Genomic DNA, 26,935 nt, shown 5'->3' with positions numbered 1-26,935 from the left:
TACAAAATTAGCTTTGCGCAGTTATAGATAGCGTAATAAAGAAAACTTGGCAAATGTACTACATAATCATGTATAAACCAGTTTAATGTAACGGAGGTGCTGGAACAGGGAGGTGGCAAATATTACAATTGCGGGTCGTATAGTCAATGTTATAAACAATGCACTTTCTCTTTTTTTTCTCATACTCTAGAGCTGACCAAATATTTTAAGAATTTCAGAACACACGATCCATACGTATAGTCTTCGTGATATAGAAAAAAACTGTACAGTGACAGAGATAGTTCATATCATGGATCCTGTCATTCTCCCAATCCGTGTATAGTATTAATAAAGCGCAATCCAATACAATCATGTTCACATTTCAACAGCTGCATGTTATATGCTGGTAGCAATAATATTGCAGTATTAAGTCCATTATCACTTCAATGAACGCCACATTCTTTAATGGTTCCCTCCTATAATATTAGCTACATCTAAAAACATAGCAAAAAATATTGCATCCTTCGATCATTGTAAAGCCTATGTTTTCAGATGTAACCAGGAGACACGTGGTACAATTTGAAGACACAGTCCAATTGTTGCAAAGGTTTTTGGTTTAAAATGTTGTTGCCAAGGAACAAATTAAATAATTATGTTTTCCTCATCATCGCCTTAATTATCCATCCACACACATTAGCTTGGACGCGACAGTCTTCACTAGAAGTGTAGTCTACTTCAGTCCAACAATAGGCTTACACCGGGTTTTAAACCCCTTGCGTAAAATCCAACTGGATTTAAGAGTGATCAATGGCTTAACTGATGATACTGTGAATAGGATTGTTCTGTACAGAAATTTGACTTGCAGGAGCAACTTTCTATTAGTGCTAACCTTTGATTAAAACCTATATATATATATATATATATAGTTACAGAGACACATTACATACACCTTCACTGAATCACAGGTGACGGGGATATAACATTTTGATAAGCAGGACCTGGGATGATATATCCCCATCATATTCGGCACTCATCAAACACAACACGTGTCTAAGGGGAGCGCCCTTACTGCCACATTCACCAGTAACAATTACATTAGAAATGTAAACAAAACAAGTAACACGTCGGCCACAAGTGGCCTGTTAAAAAAAAGAAAACGAGGTGGATTAACTTTATGCACATCTAATTTCCTAGATCCTCTTATACTATTGCCAGGTGTATGTACACAAAGCGCATGTGGATAAAAGTGTTGAAATGGGAAGAGGGGGGGAAATCACATCATCACAATGTACAGAAATCTGATCTTCACTTTAGCTTTTACGAAGTCGTCTTTTTTTTCTTCTTTTTTTTTTTATTATTAAAAAGTTCCTCACCAATCACCAAACATTTTCAACTGCCTCAAAATTAACCCACCCCTTGACACAGCATTAATTCCCTCTAACCCCTAAAAACGATCCCTGTTCGGCTAGTTGTAAAAATGGGCTGCTGGTTGTTCAACAGATAGAACAGGCGTCCTAGTGAGGGAGACAGCATGGCTAGGCTTCATTCTCTTGGTGGAGGAGTGGAGAACAAACGTTGTCCGTGACAACTGGATCAAAACTCGAGAGCAGAGTGTGCTGAGCATCCTTTAAGACTAAGGCTTGGACCTCAGTTGGAACATTACAGCACATGTAACATCAACACCCATGTGACCGACATGCATTTGTTCAAAAGCAAGGCAAGAAATCAAATGCACCTACAGTAGTCAGTTAAAACAGGGGTCACGTTAGTTATGACTGGACAAGTTAACATACTCATTCACTACCACTGCTACTTTCACAGCTAGACAACATTGTATTGGATGTGAACACAAGGCCAAAAATAAAGTAGAGCCAATTGTGTTTGCAGGCCAGAAGTGGACATACTGAAAGGGGGGCAGTAATGAAGATGCCAAGTTCAGCTTTCTTGTTTTTGGTTTAGGCATGAGAAATTCTTTAAGAACACTTGGCATTTCCCATTGTACCTTGTCATTTTAGGGTGTAATAAAAGGATCTTAAAATCCTCGAATCAACGAGTCTTGTAAAAACATAATTTCAGCAGGATAATGTTCCAATTGAATGGCTGTGTTGTATTTTCTAAATAAAAACAACTAAAAGTTATAAACATTAAAAACTTTGGACTGAGTCTGAAGCAGACACTCTGAAGGAGGAAAAAAGAAAATTGGTCGATGAACTGAAGCTCCTTTTAAAAACTCCTTTGTAACATTGAACATCAAATATGTCACCTCCGCTTAAAAAGAATCCATGAGTAACATCTGCAGGTGCATGCAGTAAAAGCTTAGACCATCTGAATCTGTGGCAAACCATAGCATAATCGGTTGCGAGGGGGCATCCTATTAGGCAACCATAAAACAAATTTGATATTCTAAAATGACTCATTTGTATCATCATATGTACATAGGTTCGTTTCCCCGTTCTTATGTCCACTTTTACAGGGTGAAGATTTGAAGTGACTCCACGTGCATGGCATAGGTTTCATCCTTCCGTAACGCCGTCCTCCGTTTGCGTCTCAGGGGAACTCTGTCCAGTGACAGAACTGACAGTTTGGATCCAAAAGCATTCCATGAATGCTACCACTTCTCTCCAATACTGGGTGTTTCCCCATTGTAAAACTCTGATATGGATGTAGATTTAATACATGTACTGTAAATACTAATGCATTGTTTTTTTGTTGTTTTTTTTCCTGTGTGTATTAGATGTGCATGGGTGTGTTTGTTCTATGCAGGAGGCCCAGCCCTGTGGGTCTGTGACAGCAGGAAGGCTTGAACTACTTCCTCAGTGTCCTGGGGACTGGTGTTGACATCTTCCAAGGCGTCCGCCACTGCAAACTGTTGGTCTCTCAGGCGATTCCAGTTAGATAAAATATTGTGATACTCAAAGACTTTCTCATAGTTTCCAACAGAGTTGTACAGTTTAATAAGCCCTCGGTAGTCGTATTCCAGTCCGCTGTAGCCTTCGCCGAAGAGCTTCTTACCTACGTGACGAAAAGCAAAGACGAAAAACAGACGTGAGAAAGAGGAATATAAGAAATAGAATTATTGAGAAGACCAAAACGATATATCTGGATAGGCCCCTTCGGTATCCGGTCTACAGACTGACCAATCGCGATGGAGCGTAGGTACAGCCTCTCTGCGTCCTCATACTGATTCATGTCGTAGTTGTAGAGGGAGGCCAGGTGACCCACAGACAGGGCCACCTCATAGTCCTCCTGCCCCAGTAGCTGCTCCTTGATCTGGATCGCCTTGATGTGCATCTCCTCTGCCTCCTGGATCACAACCACAACATCTAAATTTAGTCATTTAGCAGACGCTCTTATCCAGAGTGACTTACAGTAAGTACAGGGACATTCCTCTGAGGCAAGTAGGGTAAAGTGCCTTGTACAAGGGCACAATGTCATTTGCACAGCCCGGGAATCAAACCAGCAACTTTCTGATTAATAGCCCGACTCCCTAACCGCTCAGCTACCTGACGTTGACAAAGCTCTCAGCACTCCTGGTGCATAAACCTCAGGTTTACTTTTTCGTTTTGAATGTAGGCTGGCTTATGTTTAATTGACTTTCTTTTAACGTAGACTAACTAAAGTTTAACATACTCTTTATTTTGACTTAGTAGATGCTTGTAGATGTATCCAACGCAACCTAAAGGAGGGGATTTGAACCTGAGGCCTTCTGATCTGCGGTCAAAGTCTAACCACCGAGCTCCACAGGCGTACAGTATCTCCCCTTCCTATGCCAGTAGGACACATGAATGAACAACAACACAGAGATTGCCGAGTGACGAAAGTGTGTCACAGGGCGGACGCACTCTGTACCGATCTCCTCTTAGACAGACGCTCATCTCTTGTGTGGGGGGGACGAAAACACAATCATCTGACCTTAAACTTCCGCATGGACTGGTAGAGTCGGCCCAGGTTGCCGTAGTGTTTGGCCGTCTGAACGTTGAACTCCCCGAAAGCCTTCTTGGCCAGCTGGAGGGAGGAGAGGTGGAGGTCGTGAGCCTCCTGGAGGAGCCGCTCCTCCGTCTCCTTGTTGTGGCAGTCGATGGCGATCTCCTCCAGGATCAGAGCTGAGGGAGCACAGGCGTTAGGACGGGAGACTAACACAAAATCGGGAAGCAGCAAAGTAACAGATGAATTACTCGTTTGATCTCATGTCCCAACCCCACCTATCCCTTCTTCACCACTCACATAAACTCTCACACACTCTCTTGCACACTTCCTTTAAGAACCGTGAGTATACACCAGGGTTTCCCGCAGCACTTTTCAGTTAAGGCGGCCGTCTAAGCAAACCACCCTTTTTAAATGTTTTATATAGAGATACCCGCCGTCCTGTTTCTCCTTTCCATTCCAAACCGTGACCAAGGCCAGTCTCCCTTCTCTGCAGAACGCATTAGTATATATCAAAAACGTCCCTTTCCCTCCTGGTTTGACAGCAAACCCCACCCTACCACCTTAACTAACACATTTTCTGCTGGAAACCCTGTACAACCAAGTGCTCTGATGTCAACAGCAACAACAAAATGTACGTTCAGAGGAGACAGCTTTTGAATCTCAGTACCTTTGACCCTTTTGGACGAGGCCAGTAACAGATGATCCTCTGGGAGAATGTGGGTGATGATGTCTATCGCTCGCTCTGCGTGAAATCTGGAGAGGGATGCCAGGAGTACCGGAGGGAGAAGAGATTGCACACCAGTGACACAAAGTACGTCAGGGGTGAAAGCACAAACATTTCCTAGAACGTCAACTCATACTGGGACACGGTCAAAGCACATTACACAAGAACACATATCTGCCCCGAATAAGGAGTACTCACAATGCATTGTCAAATTTCCCAGAGCTGTACAGATGCACGTAGGAGGAGTAGGCAAGGTCTTCGTGTGCTGTGGCTACATGGATGTTCTTCCCTCCGAACACAGACTGTCTGATATCTAAAGCAGTCTGAAACCACAGAAACAAAGTTTTTAACATCAGATTATAGGCATGTGCCCTTTAGGCGTGTATAGATCAGATGGATGAGCAGTTAGGGAGTCGGACTATTCATCAGAAAGTTGCTGGTTTGATTCCCGGCTGTGCAAAATGACATTGTATCCTTGGGCAGGGCACTTCACCCTACTCGCCTCGGGGAGAATGTCCCTGTACTTACTGTAAGTCACTCTGGATAAGAGCATCTGCTAAATGACTAAATGTAAATGTATAGCCTAAAGGGACTCACACGCTTACTCACCTGGTATATTGCGACGGACTGGCAGATGTTATCAACATTCAGCAGATAAAATCCATAATCAAGGAGTGTATCTGAATACTTTGGGTGCTTGAGTCCAAAATGTTCCCTATAGCAGGAAATGGAAACAGTTTGAGACAAATACATGAAATCACAAGAGGAAATGCATCCGGCAACTGAGAAAATATAATTGATGACAACTCACCGTGCCAGAAAGACGGCATGTTTGATCAGCTGTTCGGCTTTCCTGAACTCCCTCTTGACAACGCAGGCCTGCCAAGAAAAGGATCAGAATTCAGACAGAGTTCATCATGTTCAAGAGGTTTTTAGGACATCGTTTTCTCTGAAAATCACAAACTTGTGGTTTCACCATGTGCAACGCATCTTACTTTACAAAAGTGATGTCCTAAATGGCCAGTGATCAGAATATTCCCCTGAGTGTGCCAGACACATGAAGCCCAGATGAAGCAAGCGGGAACAACCGTACCTTAGAAGCCTGTCTGAGAACATCCACCACCACCTTCACAGGTAAACCTGCTGTGATCTCCTTCATAGCTTCTATACACCAACGGTACGCCTGCAGAGACATGGCGAAGCATACATGAAAACCTGAGTTGATTCGTGCAAGCCTGCTCAAATTCATCGTAATTCCAAGAAAATAAAAAATAAAATACGTGTTTTTATTTCTGGTGTTTCTTGTGTTTCTATGCTGACTGACACCCGTACCTCGTCGTAGTGGCTCTTAGCGAAGAGAAGAGCGCACAGCTCTCCGTACAGAGCAGCCTTGTTGGCATGGTGACCGTGTGTGGCTAGCTTGTCCATGTACGACTGGGCTAACTTCACCGTCTCTTCGCCGAGATGATACTTGCAATTCCCATTCCTGACATGCAGCAACCTGGGGGGGGGGACAGGACCAATCAAATCAGTCGTGATTACAGCCCGGAACCGAGCGAACCGGGTGGCGCTGAAAATTGAGTTTGTGAGGGATAATTTAGGAGTTGAACCCATGGTGGACTACTGCTGAGTGTCTGATATCTGACCTGACGCAGCACTCCACGGCGCGGTACCAGTGGAAAACCTCATCGTGCAGCGTGCACAGCTGATGGCAGGACAGGAACACCTTCTCCGCGTCGCCATACCAACCAGCGTCCGAGAGGAAGCCCCCTGCGACAGAGTCAACCAAACGTTGAGGCTAAAGTCTCGTTCCTCGTACACGTATGAAACGGCAGATCTCGCGGGATTTCCCCTCTAACTTAGATCTAAGAAGGCTCCACTAAGTGGCTGGTGGCAGGCAGGGGGGTTAAAGTCACCTGCAAGTGACAGGTGCCACTGAACTCGCACTCTGTGTACGATCTGACTGGTCGTTTTCTCTTAGGTTCAGACACAAAACCCACTGAGGCATGAAGGAGACCCACCTAAAACAAAGCCGAACTGGATGGCCTTCTCCTTCACATGGGCTTCTGACTCTGCGATGTAGGAGCACCGACGACTGAAGGAGTTGGCCAGAACTGACGCTACCTTCACACCGTGATCCATGAGCGCCTGGAAACAGTGGTGGAGGAGATGCCTGGGGGGGGGCACAGTTTAAATGAATGACACAACGTTCATTTTGAATGAACAGAAGTGCTCCCTCTCAAACAACGGTCGCAAAAGAATCCTTGATATCAAGTCGTTGGAAACCTCTTAACATTGTTCTGTACAAGTTGATTTGCTGACTGTCGTTATTTCAGTTCACATCCTCCCACATTAATCCTCATATTATGAGTTTGTATTCCTGAGTTTGATATAGGAAGAGTACCTTTTGTCTGACGCTCGTAGAACTTTGGCAAAAACCTCCAGCTCGCAGAACTCTCCTCCCAGTTGGCAAAGGCGGCCCTGTTGGTAGAGCTAGGACACATGGAAGGGAGATAAAGATTAAATACAAAAACGAGAGACGTCAACAATAAGTTAATAAACTAGATCGTTTAAGGGTCGAGGACGCCGTTTGTTCTCAGCACAACGTAGCCAGATTATCATGCCACGTATTATTAAGGGTTAACATTAAGCTACTTTCCAAAGCAGTGGTCAATAAACTTTAGCAACTAAGCATGTTGACAGTCAGTCACCTGGTCTACATAGCTGTACCTACTGATACCATCATATCCCGTAGCTAACACAGAACGTTAGATAACTATCGTTGCCACAGTCAGAAGACATCGGTAGCTAGCAAGCTAACAGTAATAGCACTAAATATTTAATTCGTTTCAAGCCATCAGCGCGCGGAGAAAGATCACACAGAGAACATACCTTGTAGTAAACATCGAACTGAATATTCTCTGGGAGGGAACGTATATCTCTTCGGGATCGACTGTAATTATCCACTACTGCAGATATTGCAGTGTTGTACAATGTCTCCGGGATCCATTCGAGCTCCAAGGCAGCCATGTTGTTTTCCTTGGATTTCTGGCCAGCAACCAGGTCTTGGCTAGCAGAAATACCCCCTTCTTGATCGATGGTAGCTAGCTAGCCACCTCGTCAAGCTGGAATTGCCTTTCCTTGTACCTTCTCATGTAGCTGAACAGTTAAACTGTTGACAAGCCAATATTCACCATCTGTCATGGCATCGCCAGGCAGGGAAATACACCCCAAAAAATTGACAGCTCCTCTCCACCCTTTTCCTCTGTCGCGTACCTTGACGTCAGTACGTACGACGCCGGCACGTTATTGTAGAAAACAAACAAAAAGGAAGGAAGCTGGAACGCTAACGACTCGACCTCTGACATCGCGGCAAAATTGTTGTTCAAATGGCCAAGCTGCCTATTTAATTACCCCATTTGAAGTATCTTATCAATTTATAACAGTTCCATGACTATGGACGACGCAATAACTTTTAGAATGAGTGCATTTTCAGAGCGTGGAGGTAGGAGATACATGGAGGATCTGTTCGAGATTAAAGTGGAGTACGAGCCGATTCCAACGATGGAGGATAATCTTCCAGATTCGCCGACACAGGAAAAAGGAGATTCTGAAGTAGATTTTACTGAGCGGACTCAAAGCGGTGAAACCGACAACGCACAAACCGATGGTCCCGTGACCGCAATGTGGACAGAAAGCATAGATAGAGAAGAGTGCGGTCAATCCATGGCCGAAGGCAGAGTGTCACCATCCGATCAGGAACATGGACAGCACACTGTTGACACTCGGAGGTCGGTTGCGTTTTTCGCTATATTTGATGGACATGGAGGTGGGGAAGCCGCAAATTTTGCGCAAAATAATCTGTGGAGTATTCTTAAGAGACAACGGAGTTTTTGGTCCAAAGACCATGAAGAGGTGTGTGCAGCCCTCCGCAAGGGGTTTATCGCTTGTCATCATGCAATGTGGAAGAAGCTACGTAAGTATCTTATTGGCTAGTATTACATCGTACAGGTTCCTAAAAGTTTAAAACATCTCTACCTAGTCTCTGACTAGGTTTATTGCTACTTTTACTCATAGCTGAGTGGCCGAAGACCATCACCGGTTTACCCAGTACGTCAGGCACAACAGCGAGCGTGGTCGTGATCCGGGGCAGGCAAATGTATGTGGCCCATGTAGGGGATTCAGCGGTGGTGATTGGTGAGAAAGAAGACCCAAAGATGCCCATGGAGGCATTGGAAGTCACACAAGACCACAAACCTGAACTGCCCAAAGAGAGAGAGAGGATAGAGCGACTTGGTGGCAGGTGAGAGAGACTGTCCTGTTTACCAGGAAGTCACAGGCGATGACGATGATGATTGTGTGGGTTTGGTGCTAAGCAAGAGGGTTTTTCTCTGCAATTGTCTGTATGAAACCCTTATCTAGCCAGCTAACTAAAGCCAAGTTCCAGCTGAAGCTTAGTCCTAACAGTCCTGCTTTGTTCCTCTTACTTCAGTGTAGTTAAGAAGTCTGGGGTGAACCGTGTGGTGTGGAAGAGACCCAGACTGACCCACAACGGGCCTGTGAGGAGAAGCACAGTTATCGACCAGATCCCCTTCCTGGCTGTGGCCCGAGCTTTGGGTAAGCATATCACATATCTGTCCTAACACGCACAGCTGACTGGAGTTTCGCTCTCTGCTGTCTCTAGAGTCTGTCAGTTTGTTTTTCACACCGGTACTTTGTATACGTGTGTTGAATCTGGCCTCGAGTGTGCCACACAAACATAACCGTCGTCACATCCAATCGCAGCGCGTCGTCACATCCAATCGCAGCGCGTCGTCACATCCAATCGCAGCGCTTGCTGACGCCTGCGTCTGCTCTTCCTCAAGGGGATCTGTGGAGCTACGATTTCTACAGCGGGGAGTTTGTAGTGTCACCGGAGCCTGACACAGCGGTGTTGACCCTTGACCCTAAGCGCCACCGCTACGTCATCCTGGGCAGTGACGGGCTGTGGAACATGATGCCCCCCAGAGACGCCGTGCACATGTGTCAGAGTCACGATGAGATGGTGGTAGGTGCCCATCGCCCCCCCCCCCCCTCTCTCCCCCGTCTCTCCCCACTCTCTCCCCTCTCTCCATCTCTTGTTATCATTTTACTCGCCTCTTCCTCAAACATTCAAACTCGCAGGGTCTAGATCGGCACTGCAGGTAATTCCTCCACCACTGAGCGATATCCTTCCCCCCAGCCCCTCACCCAGAGCACCTGCGAGCTGTGTGTGTTTCTAACGGTAGATCTACTGGTTGACCGGGGTTCTGTGCTCTCCGCAGGGTCCTAAAGGGATGTCCTGTGCCACTCTGCTGGGGTGTACAGCCCTCCTGTTTTGGAAACAGCGCATGCTGCGTGCCGACAACACCACGGTGATTGTGCTGGCTCTGCAGGAGCCGGGCGGGGCAGCTCTCCCCATGCACAAGAACGAGATCATAGTGGACATGGACAAGGGGATGGATCACGTGCCCTTCCCTGAACCTCCCTACCACACCTGCACCGTGCTGGTTAGTGTGACGCTGCGACAGAACGTGTGGAACAGCAGCATGGGACCGCCTTGTGTCCTTTCTTTCTTTTTAGTAGTGGAATGTCCCTTTAATTGTGTCATCCGTACGTTTCATTTCATTTCGGTCACGTGAAAACGGAGATGTTAGAATTCGGACGTGTTGTGTAGAGCCTGTTAACCATGCTGACGGCCACAGTGACACCGGCGTCACATCGGCGGTCTACAGAGGTGTTGGTTTACCAAGTTCTTCTTCTCTTGTTACCAAGTTCTTGTTCTTTTGTTTTGGGGACAGAAGCCGGAGGCAATGTTTTGTGAAGAGGATGATGTTATTGAAGATGAGGAGGATTGGACTTGCATGGAGTGGTAGTGAGGTGACAGCCCAGTCTGTGACTGATCCTATATCGAACACACCCTTATGACTGACATCTGGACACGAAATCGACCCAAAAAGTTGAAAAAAATATATGCGAAAAAAAATTATACTTCTCTAGTCAACTTTGGAGAAGGGTAACTGTTTACACTTAATGAACTTGGTCAATCACATTTCTGCATCTTCCTCATCTTGCTGTAGGGTACATCACAAACATGATCACGGAAACCGTTACATTTGAAATCATACCATGTCATCATTTGTGTACAGTAACTGTTTCCCCGGTTCCAGTGATTGGATTTGAGCTTTCAGTGACTGACAGTTTGTTTTGGATGCATCCTACAGGAGTCCCTGGATGGGACAGTGTCCTCCTCCTACAGTGTGTCGGTGGTGGAGTGGAGCGGCGGCCATTTTGGCTCTTTCCTCTGCCCCCTATCGGAGGCTCGGACGGAGACAGTCTCACAGGAAGCTGCTCCGGAGCCACCAGGCGCAGCCTTGAACGACCGCGACAACGCCAGGACCCCGGCTCCTGGTGGCACTCCCCCTTCCTCCAGCCGGCCTCGCCGCGGCCTCCCTCGCTCCCCGTTCAACCCCTCCACCCCCAGGACACTTCGCCGCAGCTGCAGACCGCCCCCAGGCAGGCGTGCGGCCCCCAGGCCTCCTCGCCAGCGGCTCCCTGGGAGGAGAAGACAGAAGGGGAAGAAGCTTCCCCCCAGCGACCCCGCGGTCCAGCCACAGCACCGCAAGGCAGCCTTCCGGGTCTGCTGAAGAGGGCTCCTCAGAGTGGCTTAGCCCCAAGTCATCAGTGTAGGAAGAACGCTTTTTGGGGCGGGTGTATACGTTGTGATCGGGTGTCCAATGTGCCACAGTTACGTTTTTCACGGTATATTGAGTGTTTGTGTTTCCTAGTCAAGCCAGGGGGATGATTTTGTGATTTTTGTGAAGATTATGAGAACGGTGTTTTAATGTGTTTTAGTTTATCCCCTTATTTTAGTGTTGTAGTTTATTTTTATTTTTTATTTTTCTCTTAACTGCTACTGTGGATGTCTGATGTGGTGTTTGTCATAATGATGTAGTTCCTGTTTCAAGATCTTTTTGTCCTCTTTGTGAATGGAAAAAAGATTATTTATTGAAATGCACAATATATTTTTGCATATGAAATGTACACTGTATATTCCAAAGACAATGTATGTATTTTTTTCTTAATTACAACATTCTTAATTGGTTGTGTAGTGGTGTAAATAAGTTTCTGAATTATGATATTATTATTTTTTTGCATGGTGTGGCTAAAGGCCCAGCTAACAAGCCTATGACAAGATCATGGATTCATAGCAGATATTACAAATGAATTTACGGTCACATCTGTTCATATTCATACACGTTATTGACAGAAATGGGTCAAAGAAGGATTACATGATCTCTGGCTGTGATCTGTGTTTGCTACAGTATTGTGTGACTAAGAATGATAGGCCTAAGGCTTAATACCTCATGTCACAACATCTTCCTCTTATCTTCTACCTGTCATTTTGTAGAGTGACCACCAGAGGGCAACAGTGTTTTAGCTTTCCTGTGATTCACGTGAATCATGAATCATGCTAAAACAACTGTGTGACCCAATACTTAATTTCCCCTAGATTCGAAGTGATTATGATTTTTTTAAATGTGAACCAGTGAAGTATTTACATAAACACTCTCTCAGTGCTGCCTTGAGTAGTCTGCCCACATCATTCACTTAATGATAAATCAAGACAATTGCAATATTTTACCACAGTAAATAGTAACAAACATTAATACTCATGTAATGTTTTTCACCTTATCTAACATGAAATGTTTAAACACAGTTTAGTGGACATATTTTCATATAAACTATTGGGATTTTAAATGAATTTGAGGGCTGTTTGTGAATGTTACACAAGCAAATATGTTGATTTCAGAAGTCTGTTTGTTATCCAGACATTTTGTAATCAGGCCAGAAGGGCTGTTATGCTCTACGTTTTACAAAAATAGGAAACTGTGTCTTTTCATTGACTGGTTGTTTTATGTGTCGTGTGCCTGGACTTGATGTTGAGCTGCATTATCTGCCTTAGATGTGACTGTTTGTGTGCGTGTGTTTGTGTGTGTGTGTAATAAACAAAGTTGTTACTTGCCAGCTCTCCTACTGTAATTTCTGTCGACATGTTTGTCCCCTTACTGTAAATATAACATTTACGAATTTAAATAGCAAAAGATATTAGGCAGCAGTGTCACTTACACTTTGACCCAGTTGTTGAAAAAACATGCAAAAAGTTACTTGTGTGGTGATTAAAAGATTTATCGCTTGAAGCCGGAGTTTGCTTACCAGGGCATTTCCAGATGATCCTAGGTGGTTCAGTCTTGATATGTATGTATGACCTCACCTGACTGGGTGTTTTGTAGCTGCCTGGTTCAGGAGCAAGAACAAACGTGGCCCTGCTCTTTGTGTCAGTTTATACAGCAGGAGGCACCAAGCTCCACAGAGTGATCAAAGAAACGCATTAATTACAATGTTATGGTTTTAAACTATTTATTTTCAGCAAGCTTCTACTTTCAATATAATTCAATTAAACATTTATTTAGCAGATGCTTTCATCCATAGCGACATACAAACAGACAATTGACAAACTGTACCTCCCATCTCCAGCACAGCAGCCTATTTCATAAAGCCTTTTTGTAGCCAATTTCGTGAAACAGTCAGCAATTGATGCAACCTTCTATTCTGTATTACGTACATTCTGCAACCTACTGCAAGAATGAAAAAAAAATGCAGCTATACATTCATTTAATCAGACAATGATGGAAATGTTCGCAATAAGACATAATAAATGATATAGTGGTACAAAGGGGTGTAATTAACGTTTGTTAGAAGGCACAGTGGATGTTTGTCCAAGTTTGGGACGTCTGAGACCAAAACTGAGGTGGTACAGAAGAAAGGGTCTGATGGTTTGGTCTCTCAGGCCATATATCAGCCCACTCAGACACCTGGGCAAGTTCACAAGGCACAAAAACAGAATATAATAAATAGTTATAAGTGTGATTCTGTCCACTTTTCCATAGAAGGCTGTTAGAATAGGAGAGACGAGGGTGGAGGACAGAATGAGAAGCAGCTGAATCATGTGCAGCACAACTGTTTTTTTAGCCTTGCTGGTCGAGGCTTTGTCTGAGGAAGCAGATCTGGCTGCTATCATCACACCAAAATAGGAGCACAAGATTACAATTCCCACAAGTACAAAAGTGACACCAGTGAAGGCTTTATCAAAATCATAAAACAGTTTCTGTTCGAAAAGTGTTTCTTTAGCACAGAAATCCAGCATGTACTGATCTAGAGGCAAAGACTCCAGGAGGATCAACATAAATATTCGGATGATGGTGTTTATGCCGCAGATGGCCCACACCACAGCAATAGACACACCTGTGTTCTTGATGGTGACGATGGCAGAGTGCCTCAGTGGGAAGCACACAGCCACATACCTCTCCAGTGACATCATCGCCAGGTTGTAAGGGGAGATTTCAGTAGTAAGCATGGCCAATATGACAGTTATGACACAGAGGTAGCGAATCATATACACGCGGACTGTGGCCAGTATGTACAGAAATTGTCCCACTACTAACTGGAAGGTGTCGGCAAAAAGAAGATTATACAACAAGACGTATCGAGGTGTCTCTCTAAAGACTGGCTTGTTTCTTAAAATGAATAATATGACCCCGTTGATATACAGAAAGATTAACAATGGTGTGACAGAAAGCGTTCCAAAGAGGATACTCGTTCTGTAAGCAAGGGTAAAGTTGTCCTTGGGTTGGGTTACGTTTGACATGTCACAGCTGCATCTGAAAGAAAGAAAGAGAAACATATTGAAATTGTTAGATGTTATGTTGTTAGACACAACCAACAAATGCACTGCAAACACAAACAAGAAATTTTGGGATGTTGCCATTGACTGTAAAGGCCCTGATCAGCTTTACCTGACGAGGTGCTGGGATTACAGTCCATGATCTGAGAGGCTTGCATGAAATCCTCCTATTTAAATTATTCTATATCCTTGTTGAGGCCAAAAATAACACCAATTTGATTGCATCATCAGTGAAACCTAGTGTGTATCTGTTTGTGTGAGACAGTATGTGTATCTCTGTTTGTCTGTGTGTGTGTGTGAGACAGTGTGTGTGTGGTTTGGGTGAAAACTGTGGTGTACATAAGGGATATCTAAAATGTGCATGTGTGTGTGGGTGTAGGATTCTTAGCATCAGGGTGGAAAGGATGGTCTGACATGATACACAAGCACGGCTTCTCTGAAGTTCTTTTTGCCAACATTTATAATTTGCATTAAATAATGTATGGAATAAAAAGTTAAAATAATAAAAAGTTGCACAGAGGTCAAAGTTAAATTATATTAATTAACTCCTTACGCTTACTTCTCCTAAACCATACACAACATAAATGATGTCAGGTTTTACTCAAAACTTTAATGATTCTAATTAACATTAAATATTAATGATTTTTAATGAGGGAACAGGGGACAGGATCAGAGTGTTTGTCTTGTTCACTAGACAAGATTTAAATTTAGATCTAACATTAATAAAGACCCAACTGACAAGCAGGTGAACTACTGCTGTGTAGAAAACCATGCAATAGTACATCAATGATGTCAACATTTACTTAGAACTTTAATGAAAGCACAAGGGATGCTTCAGTTCTAAACTACAACATTAAATATTAATGCTTGATAATGAGGGGATGGGGACTGAATCAGGATAAACAACAACTCAATGCAGGATACAGGACACAGCATGCAGCTCAATGTTTGTCTCATTAATTAGTGTAATTAGAGAAGTTCCTGTGTCTGCAAAATTTTGAAAGACTTTTGGGGGGAAGGAGGGGGATTGACTGACCTTGCGAGAATCCTTCTTGCCCAGTTTAAAGTTATCCGTTTGCACTCAAACCACAGTGGTTCGGACCAATCAGAATCAAACCACAGTGGTTCGGACCAATCAGAATCAAACCACAGTGGTTCGGACCAATCAGAATCAAACCACAGTGGTTCGGACCAATAAGAATCAAACCACAGTGGTTCGGACCAATCAGAATCTCCTGAGGAACTACTGGCAGTTGTGGATGTGGTTGAAGTTTGCCCGTAACAGACAGTGATAGACGAGATGGTTCATCCAATCACCTGTCAAGTATTTTTTTCAAGTTCCTGCCCTTTTCCAAACTTTCCCTGGACAACTTCACCATATGGACATGTGTAACAAACCATAGGCTGAATCAGGTCAATGGTTGACTGTGGATTAGAGCAGTGGTTCTCAACCCTGGTCCTCAAGTACCCCCTGTCCTGCACGTTTTAGGTATTTCCCTGTTCCAACACACCTGATTCAAATGAATAGGTCGTTATCTAGTTGCGCAGCAGCCTGCTAACAACCATTCATTTGAATCAGGTGTGTTGGAACAGGGAAATATCTCAAACGTACAGCACCAGGGTTGAGAACCACTGGATTAGAGAGTGAAGTATATGACAATTCTTGTTTAGGGACTTTAAAAAAAAGGGACAAGGTCCTCTGTCACATCTTTCTGGTTAGTTAGGTTGTGTGGGCAGCAGGGGTTAGTTAGGTGGTGTGGGCAGCAGAGGGTTAGTTAGGTGGTGTGTGTAGCAGGGGGTTAGTTAGGTGGTGTGTGTAGCAGGGGGTTACTTAGGTGGTGTGTGTATCAGGGGGTTAGTTAAGTGGTGTGGGCAGCAGGGGTTAGTTAGGTGGTGTGTGTAGCAGGGGGTTAGTTAGGTGGTGTGTGTAGCAGGGGGTTAGTTAGGTGGTGTGGGCAGCAAGGGGTTAGTTAGGTGGTGTGTGTAGCAGGGGTTAGTTAGGTGGTGTGTGTAGCAGGGGGTTAGTTAGGTGGTGTGGGCAGCAGGGGTTAGTTAGGTGGTGTGTGTAGCAGGGGGTTAGTTAGGTGGTGTGTGTAGCAGGGGGTTAGTTAGGTGGTGTGGGCAGCAAGGGGTTAGTTAGGTGGTGTGTGTAGCAGGGGTTAGTTAGGTGGTGTGTGTAGCAGGGGTTAGTTAGGTGGTGTGTGTAGCAGGGGGTTAGTTAGGTGGTGTGTTTAGCAGGGGGTTAGTTAGGTGGTGTGGGCAGCAAGGGGTTAGTTAGGTGGTGTGTGTAGCCGGGGGGTAGTTAGGTGGTGTGTGTAGCAGGGGTTAGTTAGGTGGTGTGTGTGGCAGGGGGTTAGTTAGGTGGTGTGGGCAGCAGGGGGTTAGTTAGGTGGTGTGTGTAGCAAGTGGTTAGTTAGGTGGTGTGGGCAGCAGGGGTTAGGGGTAGTAGGGTTTGGGTCAGAAGAAGGTTTGGTACCACAAGAAGAGTTGCACTTGGCTGGTCCAGTTTGACCAGTTCATTGTGACTTGAAACCAATGGGACACACAGCACTGGGACCAGCTGCTTGGGGTGTTTTTCAAGAAGACTGATACACTCCCCTGTCTCCTCATTATTAAACATTCAAATGTGACTTCATCCTAGAACTTCATTAGGGATTCATTGCTTGTTAATATTGACATCATCGCAACAAGTCATGGTTGTACTCACTGGAGGTCAGGGTATTTAAACACCTGTAATAATGTGAAGTGAAGACATTCAGGTAATCAAGTTGAATGATTGTTCATCAGACACCAAGATGAAAACCCACAGTTAGGATCGTCTTATAGAGACATTTGTACGAATTTATTTATTTACCTCATTTTAGTTGTGTGATGCTGATGACAGATGAACAGGATCTATGTGGTAATTATAATGGGTCTCTTTTTTAATCTTAAACTGTATTTGAGAATGAAAAGAATTATTTTTACCAAATGTGAAGTGGTATGTATCATGCATTTAAAGTAACAGAACGTTTCTCTAAAACAATAGTATTGTCAGCCCTAATAAGCCTTGGTCAATTTGGCAAGGAATATGTGCTGATGTTTTCTAACACGATAAATAATCTATTTTTCTCTTCAGATTTACCTCAAACATGTCAAATTCAACAGGACAGCAAATCAACATCACAATGCCCGATATGTTTCAGGTTTATCTGGTGAAAGGACTTTATGGAGCTTTCTGTGTGTCTCCATCTATTGTCTTCCTCTACATCAATGGCATCATGTTGTTCACTCTGAGGAGCAAGTCAGTCTTTAGAGAGACCCCTCGATACCTCCTCCTGTATAATCTGCTCTTCGCTGACACCTTCCAGTTGGCAATGGGTCAACTGCTCTTGATCTTGTCTCTACCTCCAGTGTTTCTGACTCACTATACATGTACAATACTAGTTTTGATAACTATCACTGTGACTTCTGTGTCTCCCTTGAACCTGGCGGTGATGTCACTGGAGAGGTATGTGGCTGTGTGCTTCCCACTGAGGCACTCTGCCATCGTCACCGTCAAGAACACAGGTGTGTCTATTGGTGTGGTGTGGGCTCTCTCCAGCATCAACCCGCTCATATGGTCAATTCTTCTGGTTCTTTATGAGACATTTTCTGCTGAACAGATGATGCAGCAATTCTGTGCTATGGACGCACTTTTCTACAGTACAGTCTCACAGGAATATGATAAAGCCTTAACGGCTGTCACTTTTACATCTGTGGGTATCGTAATATTGTGCTCCTACTTTGGTGTGACGACAGTAGCCAGATCTGCTTCCTCAGACAAAGCCTCGACCACCAAGGCCCGCAACACAGTTCTGCTCCACATGATTCAGCTCCTTCTGTGTCTCTCCACCTCTCTTTCCGGTATACTAACGGGATATATATACAGACTTGGAACATTGAATCGAACTGCAAGGTTAATTGTTGGTTATGTATTCTTTATATTCATTGTAACCTTGCCTAGGTGCCTGAGCAGTCTGATATATGGTCTGAGAGACCAAACCATCAGACTTGTATTCCTGCACCACCTCAGGTGTGCTCTCTGGACAGGTGGGCCCAGTTTAACAACAGATAAACACTGAGGGCCACATTACTGAAATGGAAATGACATTTATCATGGTCTTTCTGCTTAATAAATACAAATACTTTGTATCGCAATGGAACAATTTGACAGATCAACTTATTTAAATGATTTGTTTTACATATATAGGCCTACTGTGTGTTTGTTGAAGGGACAATATTCAAGGGACCACTATCTGATATTGGTTCAACACTCATGGCTAAATGGAACGAGCTGTCCGACAAACATGAGTTGGATAAAGTGGAACAAATACATAATAAATAATAAGATCAGAAGCTCATATTTATATATCTGTGAAATCATGCAAATGTATAACATAATAAAGGAGGGTCTTATCTGCTTTAATTGTCTCTTTTGAGTTCTTACTCATTTTGATGTGCTGCACACAAAAAATTGTTTGTATTCATGCTGTTTGTATCCATGCTGTGCTTCAATTAACAGTCACTACCTCAAATTGACTACATATTTCCATGACTTTAAAAACTGATCATGGAGAAATGAACACAAGTAGACGCTGTGCACTATAGTGCTGATTTCCATGAGTCTTCACCATTTCTGTAATCCTTACACAACAGTTCATCTAAGTAGATCATTCAGTTCCATTTAGAGGTTGTTTCCTCCCTATTGTCTGCTGGATGTTCTTCCTGATCTTGATATTTATTGCTGATTTGAACAATATCAACATCCTTTTGGGATACACGTTATTGTATCAATAACAACGGATCATTCCAACCGTCTAACTAACTAGCAGGACAGAAAGTGCGTTACTCCTTGATTAAAATTTGAAAAGTTTGTTTGTGATTTTCTTTGAATAAATCGGTGGATTCATACTGTACTGATTCATGTTATGTCTGTGCTGTCTCTGGTCAGAGAGGGGGTGAGTTAGGTGTAGCAGGGGGTGAGTTAGGTGGTGTGTGTAGCAGGGGGTGAGTTAGGTGGTGTGTGCAGCAGGGGTTAGTTAGGTGGTGTGGGTAGCAGGGGTTAGTTAGGTGGTGTGTGTAGCAGGGGTTAGTTAGGTGGTGTGTGTAGCAGGGGGTTAGTTAGGTGGTGTGGGCAGCAGGGGTTAGTTAGGTGGTGTGTTCAGCAGGGGGTTTGTTAGGTGGTGTGTGTAGCAGGGGGTTAGTAAGGTGGTGTGTGTAGCAGGGGGTTTGTTAGGTGGTGTGTGTAGCAGGGGGTTAGTTAGGTGGTGTGGGTAGCAGGGGTTAGTTAGGTGGTGTGTGTAGCAGGGGGTTAGTTAGGTGGTGTGGGCAGCAGGGGTTAGTTAGGTGGTGTGTGTAGCAGGGGGTTAGTTAGGTGGTGTGGGCAGCAGGGGTTAGTTAGGTGGTGTGGGTAGCAGGGGATAGTTACATTTACATTTATGCATTTAGCAGACGCTTTTATCCAAAGCGACTTCCAAGAGAGAACTTTACAAAAGAGCATAGGTCACTGATCATAACAACGAGGTAGTCCCAAACATTGCAAGCTAGTTAGGTGGTGTGGGTGGGTTGGTTAGGTGTAGTTGGCAGCAGGGGTTAGTTAGGTGGTGTGTGCAGCAGGGGGTTAGTTAGGTGGTGTGGGTAGCAGGGGGTTAGTTAGGTGGTGTGTGCAGCAGGGGTTAGTTAGGTGGTGTGTGTAGCAGGGGTTGGTTAGGTGGTGTGGGCAGCAGGGGTTAGTTAGGTGGTGTGTAGCAGGGGTTAGTTAGGTGGTGTGGGTAGCAGGGGTCAGTTAGGTGGTGTGTGTAGCAAGGGGTTAGTTAGGTGGTGTGGGCAGCAGGGGTTAGTTAGGTGGTGTGTGTAGCAGGGGTTAGTTAGGTGGTGTGGGCAGCAGGGGTTAGTTAGGTGGTGTGTAGCAGGGGTTAGTTAGGTGGTGTGGGCAGCAGGGGTTAGTTAGGTGGTGTGTAGCAGAGGTTAGTTAGGTGGTTTGGGCAGCAGGGGGTTAGTTAGGTGGTGTGGGCAGCAAGGGTTAGTTAGGTGGTGTGTGTAGCAGGGGTTAGTTAGGTGGTGTGTGTTGCCGGGGGGTAGTTAGGTGGTGTGGGCAGCAGGGGTTAGTTAGGTGGTGTGTGTAGCAGGGGTTAGTTAGGTGGTGTGTGTTGCCGGGGGGTAGTTAGGTGGTGTGGGCAGCAGGGGTTAGTTAGGTGGTGTGGGCAGCAGGGGTTAGTTAGGTGGTGTGGGCAGCAGGGGTTAGTTAGGTGGTGTGGGCAGCAGGGGTTAGTTAGGTGGTGTGTGTAGCAGGGGTTAGTTAGGTGGTGTGCGTTGCCGGGGGGTAGTTAGGTGGTGTGGGCAGCAGGGGTTAGTTAGGTGGTGTGGGCAGCAGGGGTTAGTTAGGTGGTGTGGGCAGCAGGGGTTAGTTAGGTGGTGTGGGCAGCAGGGGTCAGGCATAGCCGAGTTTGGGTCAGAAGAAGCTTTGGTACGACAAGAAGAGTTGTACTCGGCTGGTCCAGTTTGACCAATTCATTGTGACTTGCGTACCTTTAAATTTAAAGCCCCTTCAGACTGGAATAGCCTACCAGGGTCTCTTAGATCTATCACTTCTTTGCACTCCTTTAAAATATCCCTTTATAATCACTTACAAGCAAATTGTTGCTGTAAATGTTTTGCTCATGTTTGACTGGACTTCTCTTTCTTTTTTCTTCATGAATAAATACTGTACGTGTGTACGGGTGAAGGTTTGTGTATATGTGTGTATATATATGTATGTATATATGTATGTATATGTGTATGTATGTATATGTGTATATATGCCTCTCAGTAATACGATATGTATTCACTAGGGAGTCGGTGGGGTGGGTGAGGTCTGGGAGGGGGGGAACTTGAGCGAGTTTGAATGTGCATGTACTTGTCTTTGTCTTGTGTCTTGAAGACCCCATCGAAAACGAGATGCTGCATCTCAAGGGGTTATCCTCCAAACAATAAATTTCAAATTACTTGAAACCAATGGGACACACAGCACTGGGACCAGCTGCTTGGGGTGTTTTTCAAGAAGACTGATACACTCCCCTGTCTCCTCATTATTAAACATTCAAATGTGACTTCATCCTATAACTTCATTAGGCCTTCATTGCTTGTTAATATTGACATAATCGCAACAAGTCATGGTTGTACTCACTGGAGGTCAGGGTATTTAAACACCTGTAATAATGTGGAGTGAAGACATTCAGGCAATCAAGTTGAATGATCGTTCGCCAGACACCAAGGTGAGAACCCACAGTTAGGATCGTCTTATAGAGACATTTGTACAAATTTATTTATTTACCTCATTTTAGTTGTGTGATGCTGATGACAGATGAACAGGATCTATGTGGTAATTATAATGGGTCTCTTTTTTAATCTTAAACTGTATTTGAGAATGACAAGATTTTTACCAAATGTGAAATGGTTTAAGAATTTATCATGCATTTAAAGTAACATAACTTTTCTCTACAAAAGTATTGTCAGCCTTAATAAGCCTTGGTCAAGTTGGCAAGAAATATGTGCTGATGTTTTCTAACACGATAAATAATCTATTTTTCTCTTCAGATTTACCTCAAACATGTCAAATTCAACAGGACAGCAAATCAACATCACAATGCCCGATATGTTTCAGGTTTATCTGGTGAAAGGACTTTATGGAGCTTTCTGTGTGTCTCCATCTATTGTCTTCCTCTACATCAATGGCATCATGTTGTTCACTCTGAGGAGCAAGTCAGTCTTTAGAGAGACCCCTCGATACCTCCTCCTGTATAATCTGCTCTTCGCTGACACCTTCCAGTTGGCAATGGGTCAACTGCTCTTGATCTTGTCTCTACCTCCAGTGTTTCTGACTCACTATACATGTACAATACTAGTTTTGATAACTATCACTGTGACTTCTGTGTCTCCCTTGAACCTGGCGGTGATGTCACTGGAGAGGTATGTGGCTGTGTGCTTCCCACTGAGGCACTCTGCCATCGTCACCGTCAAGAACACAGGTGTGTCTATTGGTGTGGTGTGGGCTCTCTCCAGCATCGACCCGTTGATACGTGTAATTCTTCTGGTTCTGTATGAGACATTTTCTGTGGATCAGATGATGCAGCAATTCTGTACTATGGATGCACTTTTCTACAGTACAGTCTCACAGGAATATGATAAAGCCTTCACTGGTGTCTCTTTTACATCTGTAGGTATCGTAATCTTGTGCTCCTACTTTGGTGTGACGACAGTAGCCAGATCTGCTTCCTCAGACAAAGCCTCGACCACCAAGGCCCGCAACACAGTTCTGCTCCACATGATTCAGCTCCTTCTGTGTCTCTCCACCTCTCTTTCCGGTATACTAACGGGATATATATACAGACTTGGAACATTGAATCGAACTGCAAGGTTAATTGTTGGTTATGTATTCTTTATATTCATTGTAACCTTGCCTAGGTGCCTGAGCAGTCTGATATATGGTCTGAGAGACCAAACCATCAGACTTGTATTCCTGCACCACCTCAGGTGTGCTCTCTGGACAGGTGGGCCCAGTTTAACAACAGATAAACACTGAGGGCCACATTACTGAAATGGAAATTACATTTATCATGGTCTTTCTGCTTAATAAATACAAATACTTTGTATCGCAATGGAACAATTTGACAGATCAACTTATTTAAATGATTTGTTTTACATATATAGGCCTACTGTGTGTTTGTTGAAGGGACAATATTCAAGGGACCACTATCTGATATTGGTTCAACACTCATGGCTAAATGGAACGAGCTGTCCGACAAACATGAGTTGGATAAAGTGGAACAAATACATAATAAATAATAAGATCAGAAGCTCATATTTATATATCTGTGAAATCATGCAAATGTATAACATAATAAAGGAGGGTCTTATCTGCTTTAATTGTCTCTTTTGAGTTCTTACTCATTTTGATGTGCTGCACACAAAAAATTGTTTGTATTCATGCTGTTTGTATCCATGCTGTGCTTCAATTAACAGTCACTACCTCAAATTGACTACATATTTCCATGACTTTAAAAACTGATCATGGAGAAATGAACACAAGTAGACGCTGTGCACTATAGTGCTGATTTCCATGAGTCTTCACCATTTCTGTAATCCTTACACAACAGTTCATCTAAGTAGATCATTCAGTTCCATTTAGAGGTTGTTTCCTCCCTATTGTCTGCTGGATGTTCTTCCTGATCTTGATATTTATTGCTGATTTGAACAATATCAACATCCTTTTGGGATACACGTTATTGTATCAATAACAACGGATCATTCCAACCGTCTAACTAACTAGCAGGACAGAAAGTGCGTTACTCCTTGATTAAAATTTGAAAAGTTTGTTTGTGATTTTCTTTGAATAAATCGGTGGATTCATACTGTACTGATTCATGTTATGTCTGTGCTGTCTCTGGTCAGAGAGGGGGTGAGTTAGGTGTAGCAGGGGGTGAGTTAGGTGGTGTGTGTAGCAGGGGGTGAGTTAGGTGGTGTGTGCAGCAGGGGTTAGTTAGGTGGTGTGGGTAGCAGGGGTTAGTTAGGTGGTGTGTGTAGCAGGGGTTAGTTAGGTGGTGTGTGTAGCAGGGGGTTAGTTAGGTGGTGTGGGCAGCAGGGGTTAGTTAGGTGGTGTGTTCAGCAGGGGGTTTGTTAGGTGGTGTGTGTAGCAGGGGGTTAGTAAGGTGGTGTGTGTAGCAGGGGGTTTGTTAGGTGGTGTGTGTAGCAGGGGGTTAGTTAGGTGGTGTGGGTAGCAGGGGTTAGTTAGGTGGTGTGTGTAGCAGGGGGTTAGTTAGGTGGTGTGGGCAGCAGGGGTTAGTTAGGTGGTGTGTGTAGCAGGGGGTTAGTTAGGTGGTGTGGGCAGCAGGGGTTAGTTAGGTGGTGTGGGTAGCAGGGGATAGTTACATTTACATTTATGCATTTAGCAGACGCTTTTATCCAAAGCGACTTCCAAGAGAGAACTTTACAAAAGAGCATAGGTCACTGATCATAACAACGAGGTAGTCCCAAACATTGCAAGCTAGTTAGGTGGTGTGGGTGGGTTGGTTAGGTGTAGTTGGCAGCAGGGCTTAGTTAGGTGGTGTGTGCAGCAGGGGGTTAGTTAGGTGGTGTGGGTAGCAGGGGGTTAGTTAGGTGGTGTGTGCAGCAGGGGTTAGTTAGGTGGTGTGTGTAGCAGGGGTTAGTTAGGTGGTGTGGGCAGCAGGGGTTAGTTAGGTGGTGTGTAGCAGGGGTTAGTTAGGTGGTGTGGGTAGCAGGGGTCAGTTAGGTGGTGTGTGTAGCAAGGGGTTAGTTAGGTGGTGTGGGCAGCAGGGGTTAGTTAGGTGGTGTGTGTAGCAGGGGTTAGTTAGGTGGTGTGGGCAGCAGGGGTTAGTTAGGTGGTGTGTAGCAGGGGTTAGTTAGGTGGTGTGGGCAGCAGGGGTTAGTTAGGTGGTGTGTAGCAGAGGTTAGTTAGGTGGTGTGGGTAGCAGGGGTTAGTTAGGTGGTGTGTGTAGCAGGGGGTTAGTTAGGTGGTTTGGGCAGCAGGGGGTTAGTTAGGTGGTGTGGGCAGCAAGGGTTAGTTAGGTGGTGTGTGTAGCAGGGGTTAGTTAGGTGGTGTGTGTTGCCGGGGGGTAGTTAGGTGGTGTGGGCAGCAGGGGTTAGTTAGGTGGTGTGTGTAGCAGGGGTTAGTTAGGTGGTGTGTGTTGCCGGGGGGTAGTTAGGTGGTGTGGGCAGCAGGGGTTAGTTAGGTGGTGTGGGCAGCAGGGGTTAGTTAGGTGGTGTGGGCAGCAGGGGTTAGTTAGGTGGTGTGGGCAGCAAGGGTTAGGGGTAGTAGGGTTTGGGTCAGAAGAAGCTTTGGTACCACAAGAAGAGTTGCACTTGGTTGGTCCAGTTTGACCAGTTCATTGTGACTTGAAACCAATTGGACACACAGCACTGGGACCAGCTGCTTGGGGTGTTTTTCAAGAAAGACTGATACACTCCCCTGTCTTCTCATTATTAAACATTCAAATGTGACTTCATCCTATAACTTCATTAGGGATTCATTGCTTGTTGATATTGACATCATCGCAACAAGTCATGGTTGTACTCACTGGAGGTCAGGGTATTTAAACACCTGTAATAATGTGAAGTGAAGACACTCAGGCAATCAAGTTGAATGATTGTTCGTCAGCTAGCAAGGTAAGAACCCACAGTTAGGATCGTCTTGTACGAATTTATTTATTTACCTCATTTTAGTTGTGTGATGCTGATGACAGAAGAACAGGATCTATGTGGTAATTATAATGGGTCTCTTTTTTTAAAATCTTAAACTGTATTTGAGAATGACAACAATTATTTTTACCAAATGTGAAGTGGTTTAAGAATGTATCATGCATTTGAAGTAACAGAATGTTTCTCTAAAACAATAGTATTTTCAGCCCTAATAAGCCTTGTTCAAGTTGGCAAGAAATATGTGCTGATGTTTTCTAACACGATAAATAATCTATTTTTCTCTTCAGATTTACCTCAAACATGTCAAATTCAACAGGACAGCAAATCAACATCACAATGCCCGATATGTTTCAGGTTTATCTGGTGAAAGGACTTTATGGAGCTTTCTGTGTGTCTCCATCTATTGTCTTCCTCTACATCAATGGCATCATGTTGTTCACTCTGAGGAGCAAGTCAGTCTTTAGAGAGACCCCTCGATACCTCCTCCTGTATAATCTGCTCTTCGCTGACACCTTCCAGTTGGCAATGGGTCAACTGCTCTTGATCTTGTCTCTACCTCCAGTGTTTCTGACTCACTATACATGTGCAATAATAGTTTTGATAACTATCACTGTGACTTCTGTGTCTCCCTTGAACTTGGCGGTGATGTCACTGGAGAGGTATGTGGCTGTGTGCTTCCCACTGAGGCACTCTGCCATCGTCACCGTCAAGAACACAGGTGTGTCTATTGGTGTGGTGTGGGCTCTCTCCAGCATCAACCCGCTCATACGGTCAATTCTTCTGGTTCTTTATGAGACATTTTCTGCTGAACAGATGATGCAGCAATTCTGTGCTATGGACGCACTTTTCTACAGTACAGTCTCACAGGAATATGATAAAGCCTTAACGGCTGTCACTTTTACATCTGTGGGTATCGTAATATTGTGCTCCTACTTTGGTGTGACGACAGTAGCCAGATCTGCTTCCTCAGACAAAGCCTCGACCACCAAGGCCCGCAACACAGTTCTGCTCCACATGATTCAACTGCTTCTGTGTCTTTCCACCTCTCTTTCCGGTATACTAATGGGATATATATACAGACTTGGAACACTGAATCGAACTGCAAGGTTAGTTGTTGGTTATATTTTCTTTATATTCATTGTAACCTTGCCTAGGTGCCTGAGCAGTCTGATATATGGTCTGAGAGACCAAACCATCAGACTTGTATTCCTGCACCACCTCACGTGTGCTCTCTGGACAGGTGAACCCAGTTTAACAACAGGTAAACACTGAGGGCCACATTACTGAAATGGAAATTAGATTGATCATGGTCTTTCTGCTTAATAAAT

The 26,935-nt window shown here is 44.4% G+C and overlaps 5 protein-coding genes across 7 annotated transcripts; 3 read left to right on the top strand and 2 right to left on the bottom strand.

Moving 5' to 3' along the window:
• Nucleotides 1–66: 66 nt before the first annotated feature.
• Nucleotides 67–7,906, bottom strand: LOC124467755 (amyloid protein-binding protein 2-like). Its single transcript, XM_047020164.1, has 13 exons — nucleotides 7,523–7,906; nucleotides 7,035–7,123; nucleotides 6,652–6,803; nucleotides 6,277–6,400; nucleotides 5,963–6,131; nucleotides 5,724–5,813; nucleotides 5,442–5,509; nucleotides 5,240–5,345; nucleotides 4,829–4,953; nucleotides 4,574–4,659; nucleotides 3,892–4,082; nucleotides 3,117–3,282; nucleotides 67–2,991 (listed from the first exon to the last, which is right to left on the bottom strand). The coding sequence occupies exons 1-13, from the start codon at nucleotides 7,658–7,660 to the stop codon at nucleotides 2,735–2,737; spliced, it is 1,761 nt and encodes a 586-aa protein (XP_046876120.1). The 5' UTR covers nucleotides 7,661–7,906; the 3' UTR covers nucleotides 67–2,734.
• A 39-nt stretch (nucleotides 7,907–7,945) lies between these two features.
• On the top strand, nucleotides 7,946–12,769 carry LOC124467756 (protein phosphatase 1D-like). 3 transcript variants are annotated; one of them, XM_047020166.1, is made up of 6 exons: nucleotides 7,946–8,606; nucleotides 8,708–8,933; nucleotides 9,123–9,247; nucleotides 9,496–9,677; nucleotides 9,934–10,158; nucleotides 10,873–12,769. In XM_047020166.1, the coding sequence occupies exons 1-6, from the start codon at nucleotides 8,081–8,083 to the stop codon at nucleotides 11,293–11,295; spliced, it is 1,707 nt and encodes a 568-aa protein (XP_046876122.1). In that variant the 5' UTR covers nucleotides 7,946–8,080; the 3' UTR covers nucleotides 11,296–12,769. The 3 variants fall into 3 exon arrangements, 1 of the variants encoding a protein (XP_046876122.1); XR_006956117.1 differs by having other exon boundaries at nucleotides 7,947–8,606; nucleotides 9,934–10,664; nucleotides 10,873–10,960; XR_006956118.1 differs by having other exon boundaries at nucleotides 7,947–8,606; nucleotides 9,934–10,528; nucleotides 10,873–10,891.
• Nucleotides 12,770–13,394: 625 nt separating this feature from the next.
• LOC124468258 (odorant receptor 131-2-like) lies at nucleotides 13,395–15,473 on the bottom strand. The gene is made up of 2 exons (XM_047020916.1): nucleotides 15,430–15,473; nucleotides 13,395–14,370 (listed from the first exon to the last, which is right to left on the bottom strand). The coding sequence occupies exon 2, from the start codon at nucleotides 14,355–14,357 to the stop codon at nucleotides 13,395–13,397; it is 963 nt and encodes a 320-aa protein (XP_046876872.1). The 5' UTR covers nucleotides 14,358–14,370; nucleotides 15,430–15,473.
• Nucleotides 15,474–17,569: 2,096 nt separating this feature from the next.
• LOC124468257 (odorant receptor 131-2-like) lies at nucleotides 17,570–18,512 on the top strand. The gene has a single exon (XM_047020915.1). It carries the CDS (start codon nucleotides 17,570–17,572, stop codon nucleotides 18,494–18,496), a length of 927 nt encoding a protein of 308 aa, XP_046876871.1. The 3' UTR covers nucleotides 18,497–18,512.
• Nucleotides 18,513–25,952: 7,440 nt separating this feature from the next.
• On the top strand, nucleotides 25,953–26,894 carry LOC124468254 (odorant receptor 131-2-like). Its single transcript, XM_047020914.1, has one exon. The coding sequence runs from the start codon at nucleotides 25,953–25,955 to the stop codon at nucleotides 26,877–26,879; it is 927 nt and encodes a 308-aa protein (XP_046876870.1). The 3' UTR covers nucleotides 26,880–26,894.
• The last annotated feature ends 41 nt before the right edge of the window (nucleotides 26,895–26,935 follow it).

The sequence above is a fragment of the Hypomesus transpacificus genome, chromosome 5 (genome assembly GCF_021917145.1).
Source record: "Hypomesus transpacificus isolate Combined female chromosome 5, fHypTra1, whole genome shotgun sequence".
Lineage (NCBI taxonomy): Eukaryota > Metazoa > Chordata > Actinopteri > Osmeriformes > Osmeridae > Hypomesus > Hypomesus transpacificus.
The sequence above is the reverse complement of the archived record's forward strand: the minus strand, read 5'-3'. Positions and strand labels throughout refer to the sequence as shown.

Coding starts and splice junctions, on each gene's coding strand:
- LOC124467755 (XM_047020164.1), bottom strand. CDS start 7,660: ATGGCTGCCTTGGAGCTCGAATGGATCCCGGAGACATTGTACAACACT. Junction 5,814..5,962: donor CTAAGAGCCACTACGACGAG/GTACGGGTGTCA, acceptor ATGTCTCTGCAG/GCGTACCGTTGGTGTATAGA. Junction 2,992..3,116: donor CCTACGCTCCATCGCGATTG/GTCAGTCTGTAG, acceptor TTCGTCACGTAG/GTAAGAAGCTCTTCGGCGAA.
- LOC124467756 (XM_047020166.1), top strand. CDS start 8,081: ATGACTATGGACGACGCAATAACTTTTAGAATGAGTGCATTTTCAGAG. Junction 9,678..9,933: donor AGAGTCACGATGAGATGGTG/GTAGGTGCCCAT, acceptor TGCTCTCCGCAG/GGTCCTAAAGGGATGTCCTG. Junction 10,159..10,872: donor ACCACACCTGCACCGTGCTG/GTTAGTGTGACG, acceptor TGCATCCTACAG/GAGTCCCTGGATGGGACAGT.
- LOC124468257 (XM_047020915.1), top strand. CDS start 17,570: ATGTTTCAGGTTTATCTGGTGAAAGGACTTTATGGAGCTTTCTGTGTG.
- LOC124468258 (XM_047020916.1), bottom strand. CDS start 14,357: ATGTCAAACGTAACCCAACCCAAGGACAACTTTACCCTTGCTTACAGA.
- LOC124468254 (XM_047020914.1), top strand. CDS start 25,953: ATGTTTCAGGTTTATCTGGTGAAAGGACTTTATGGAGCTTTCTGTGTG.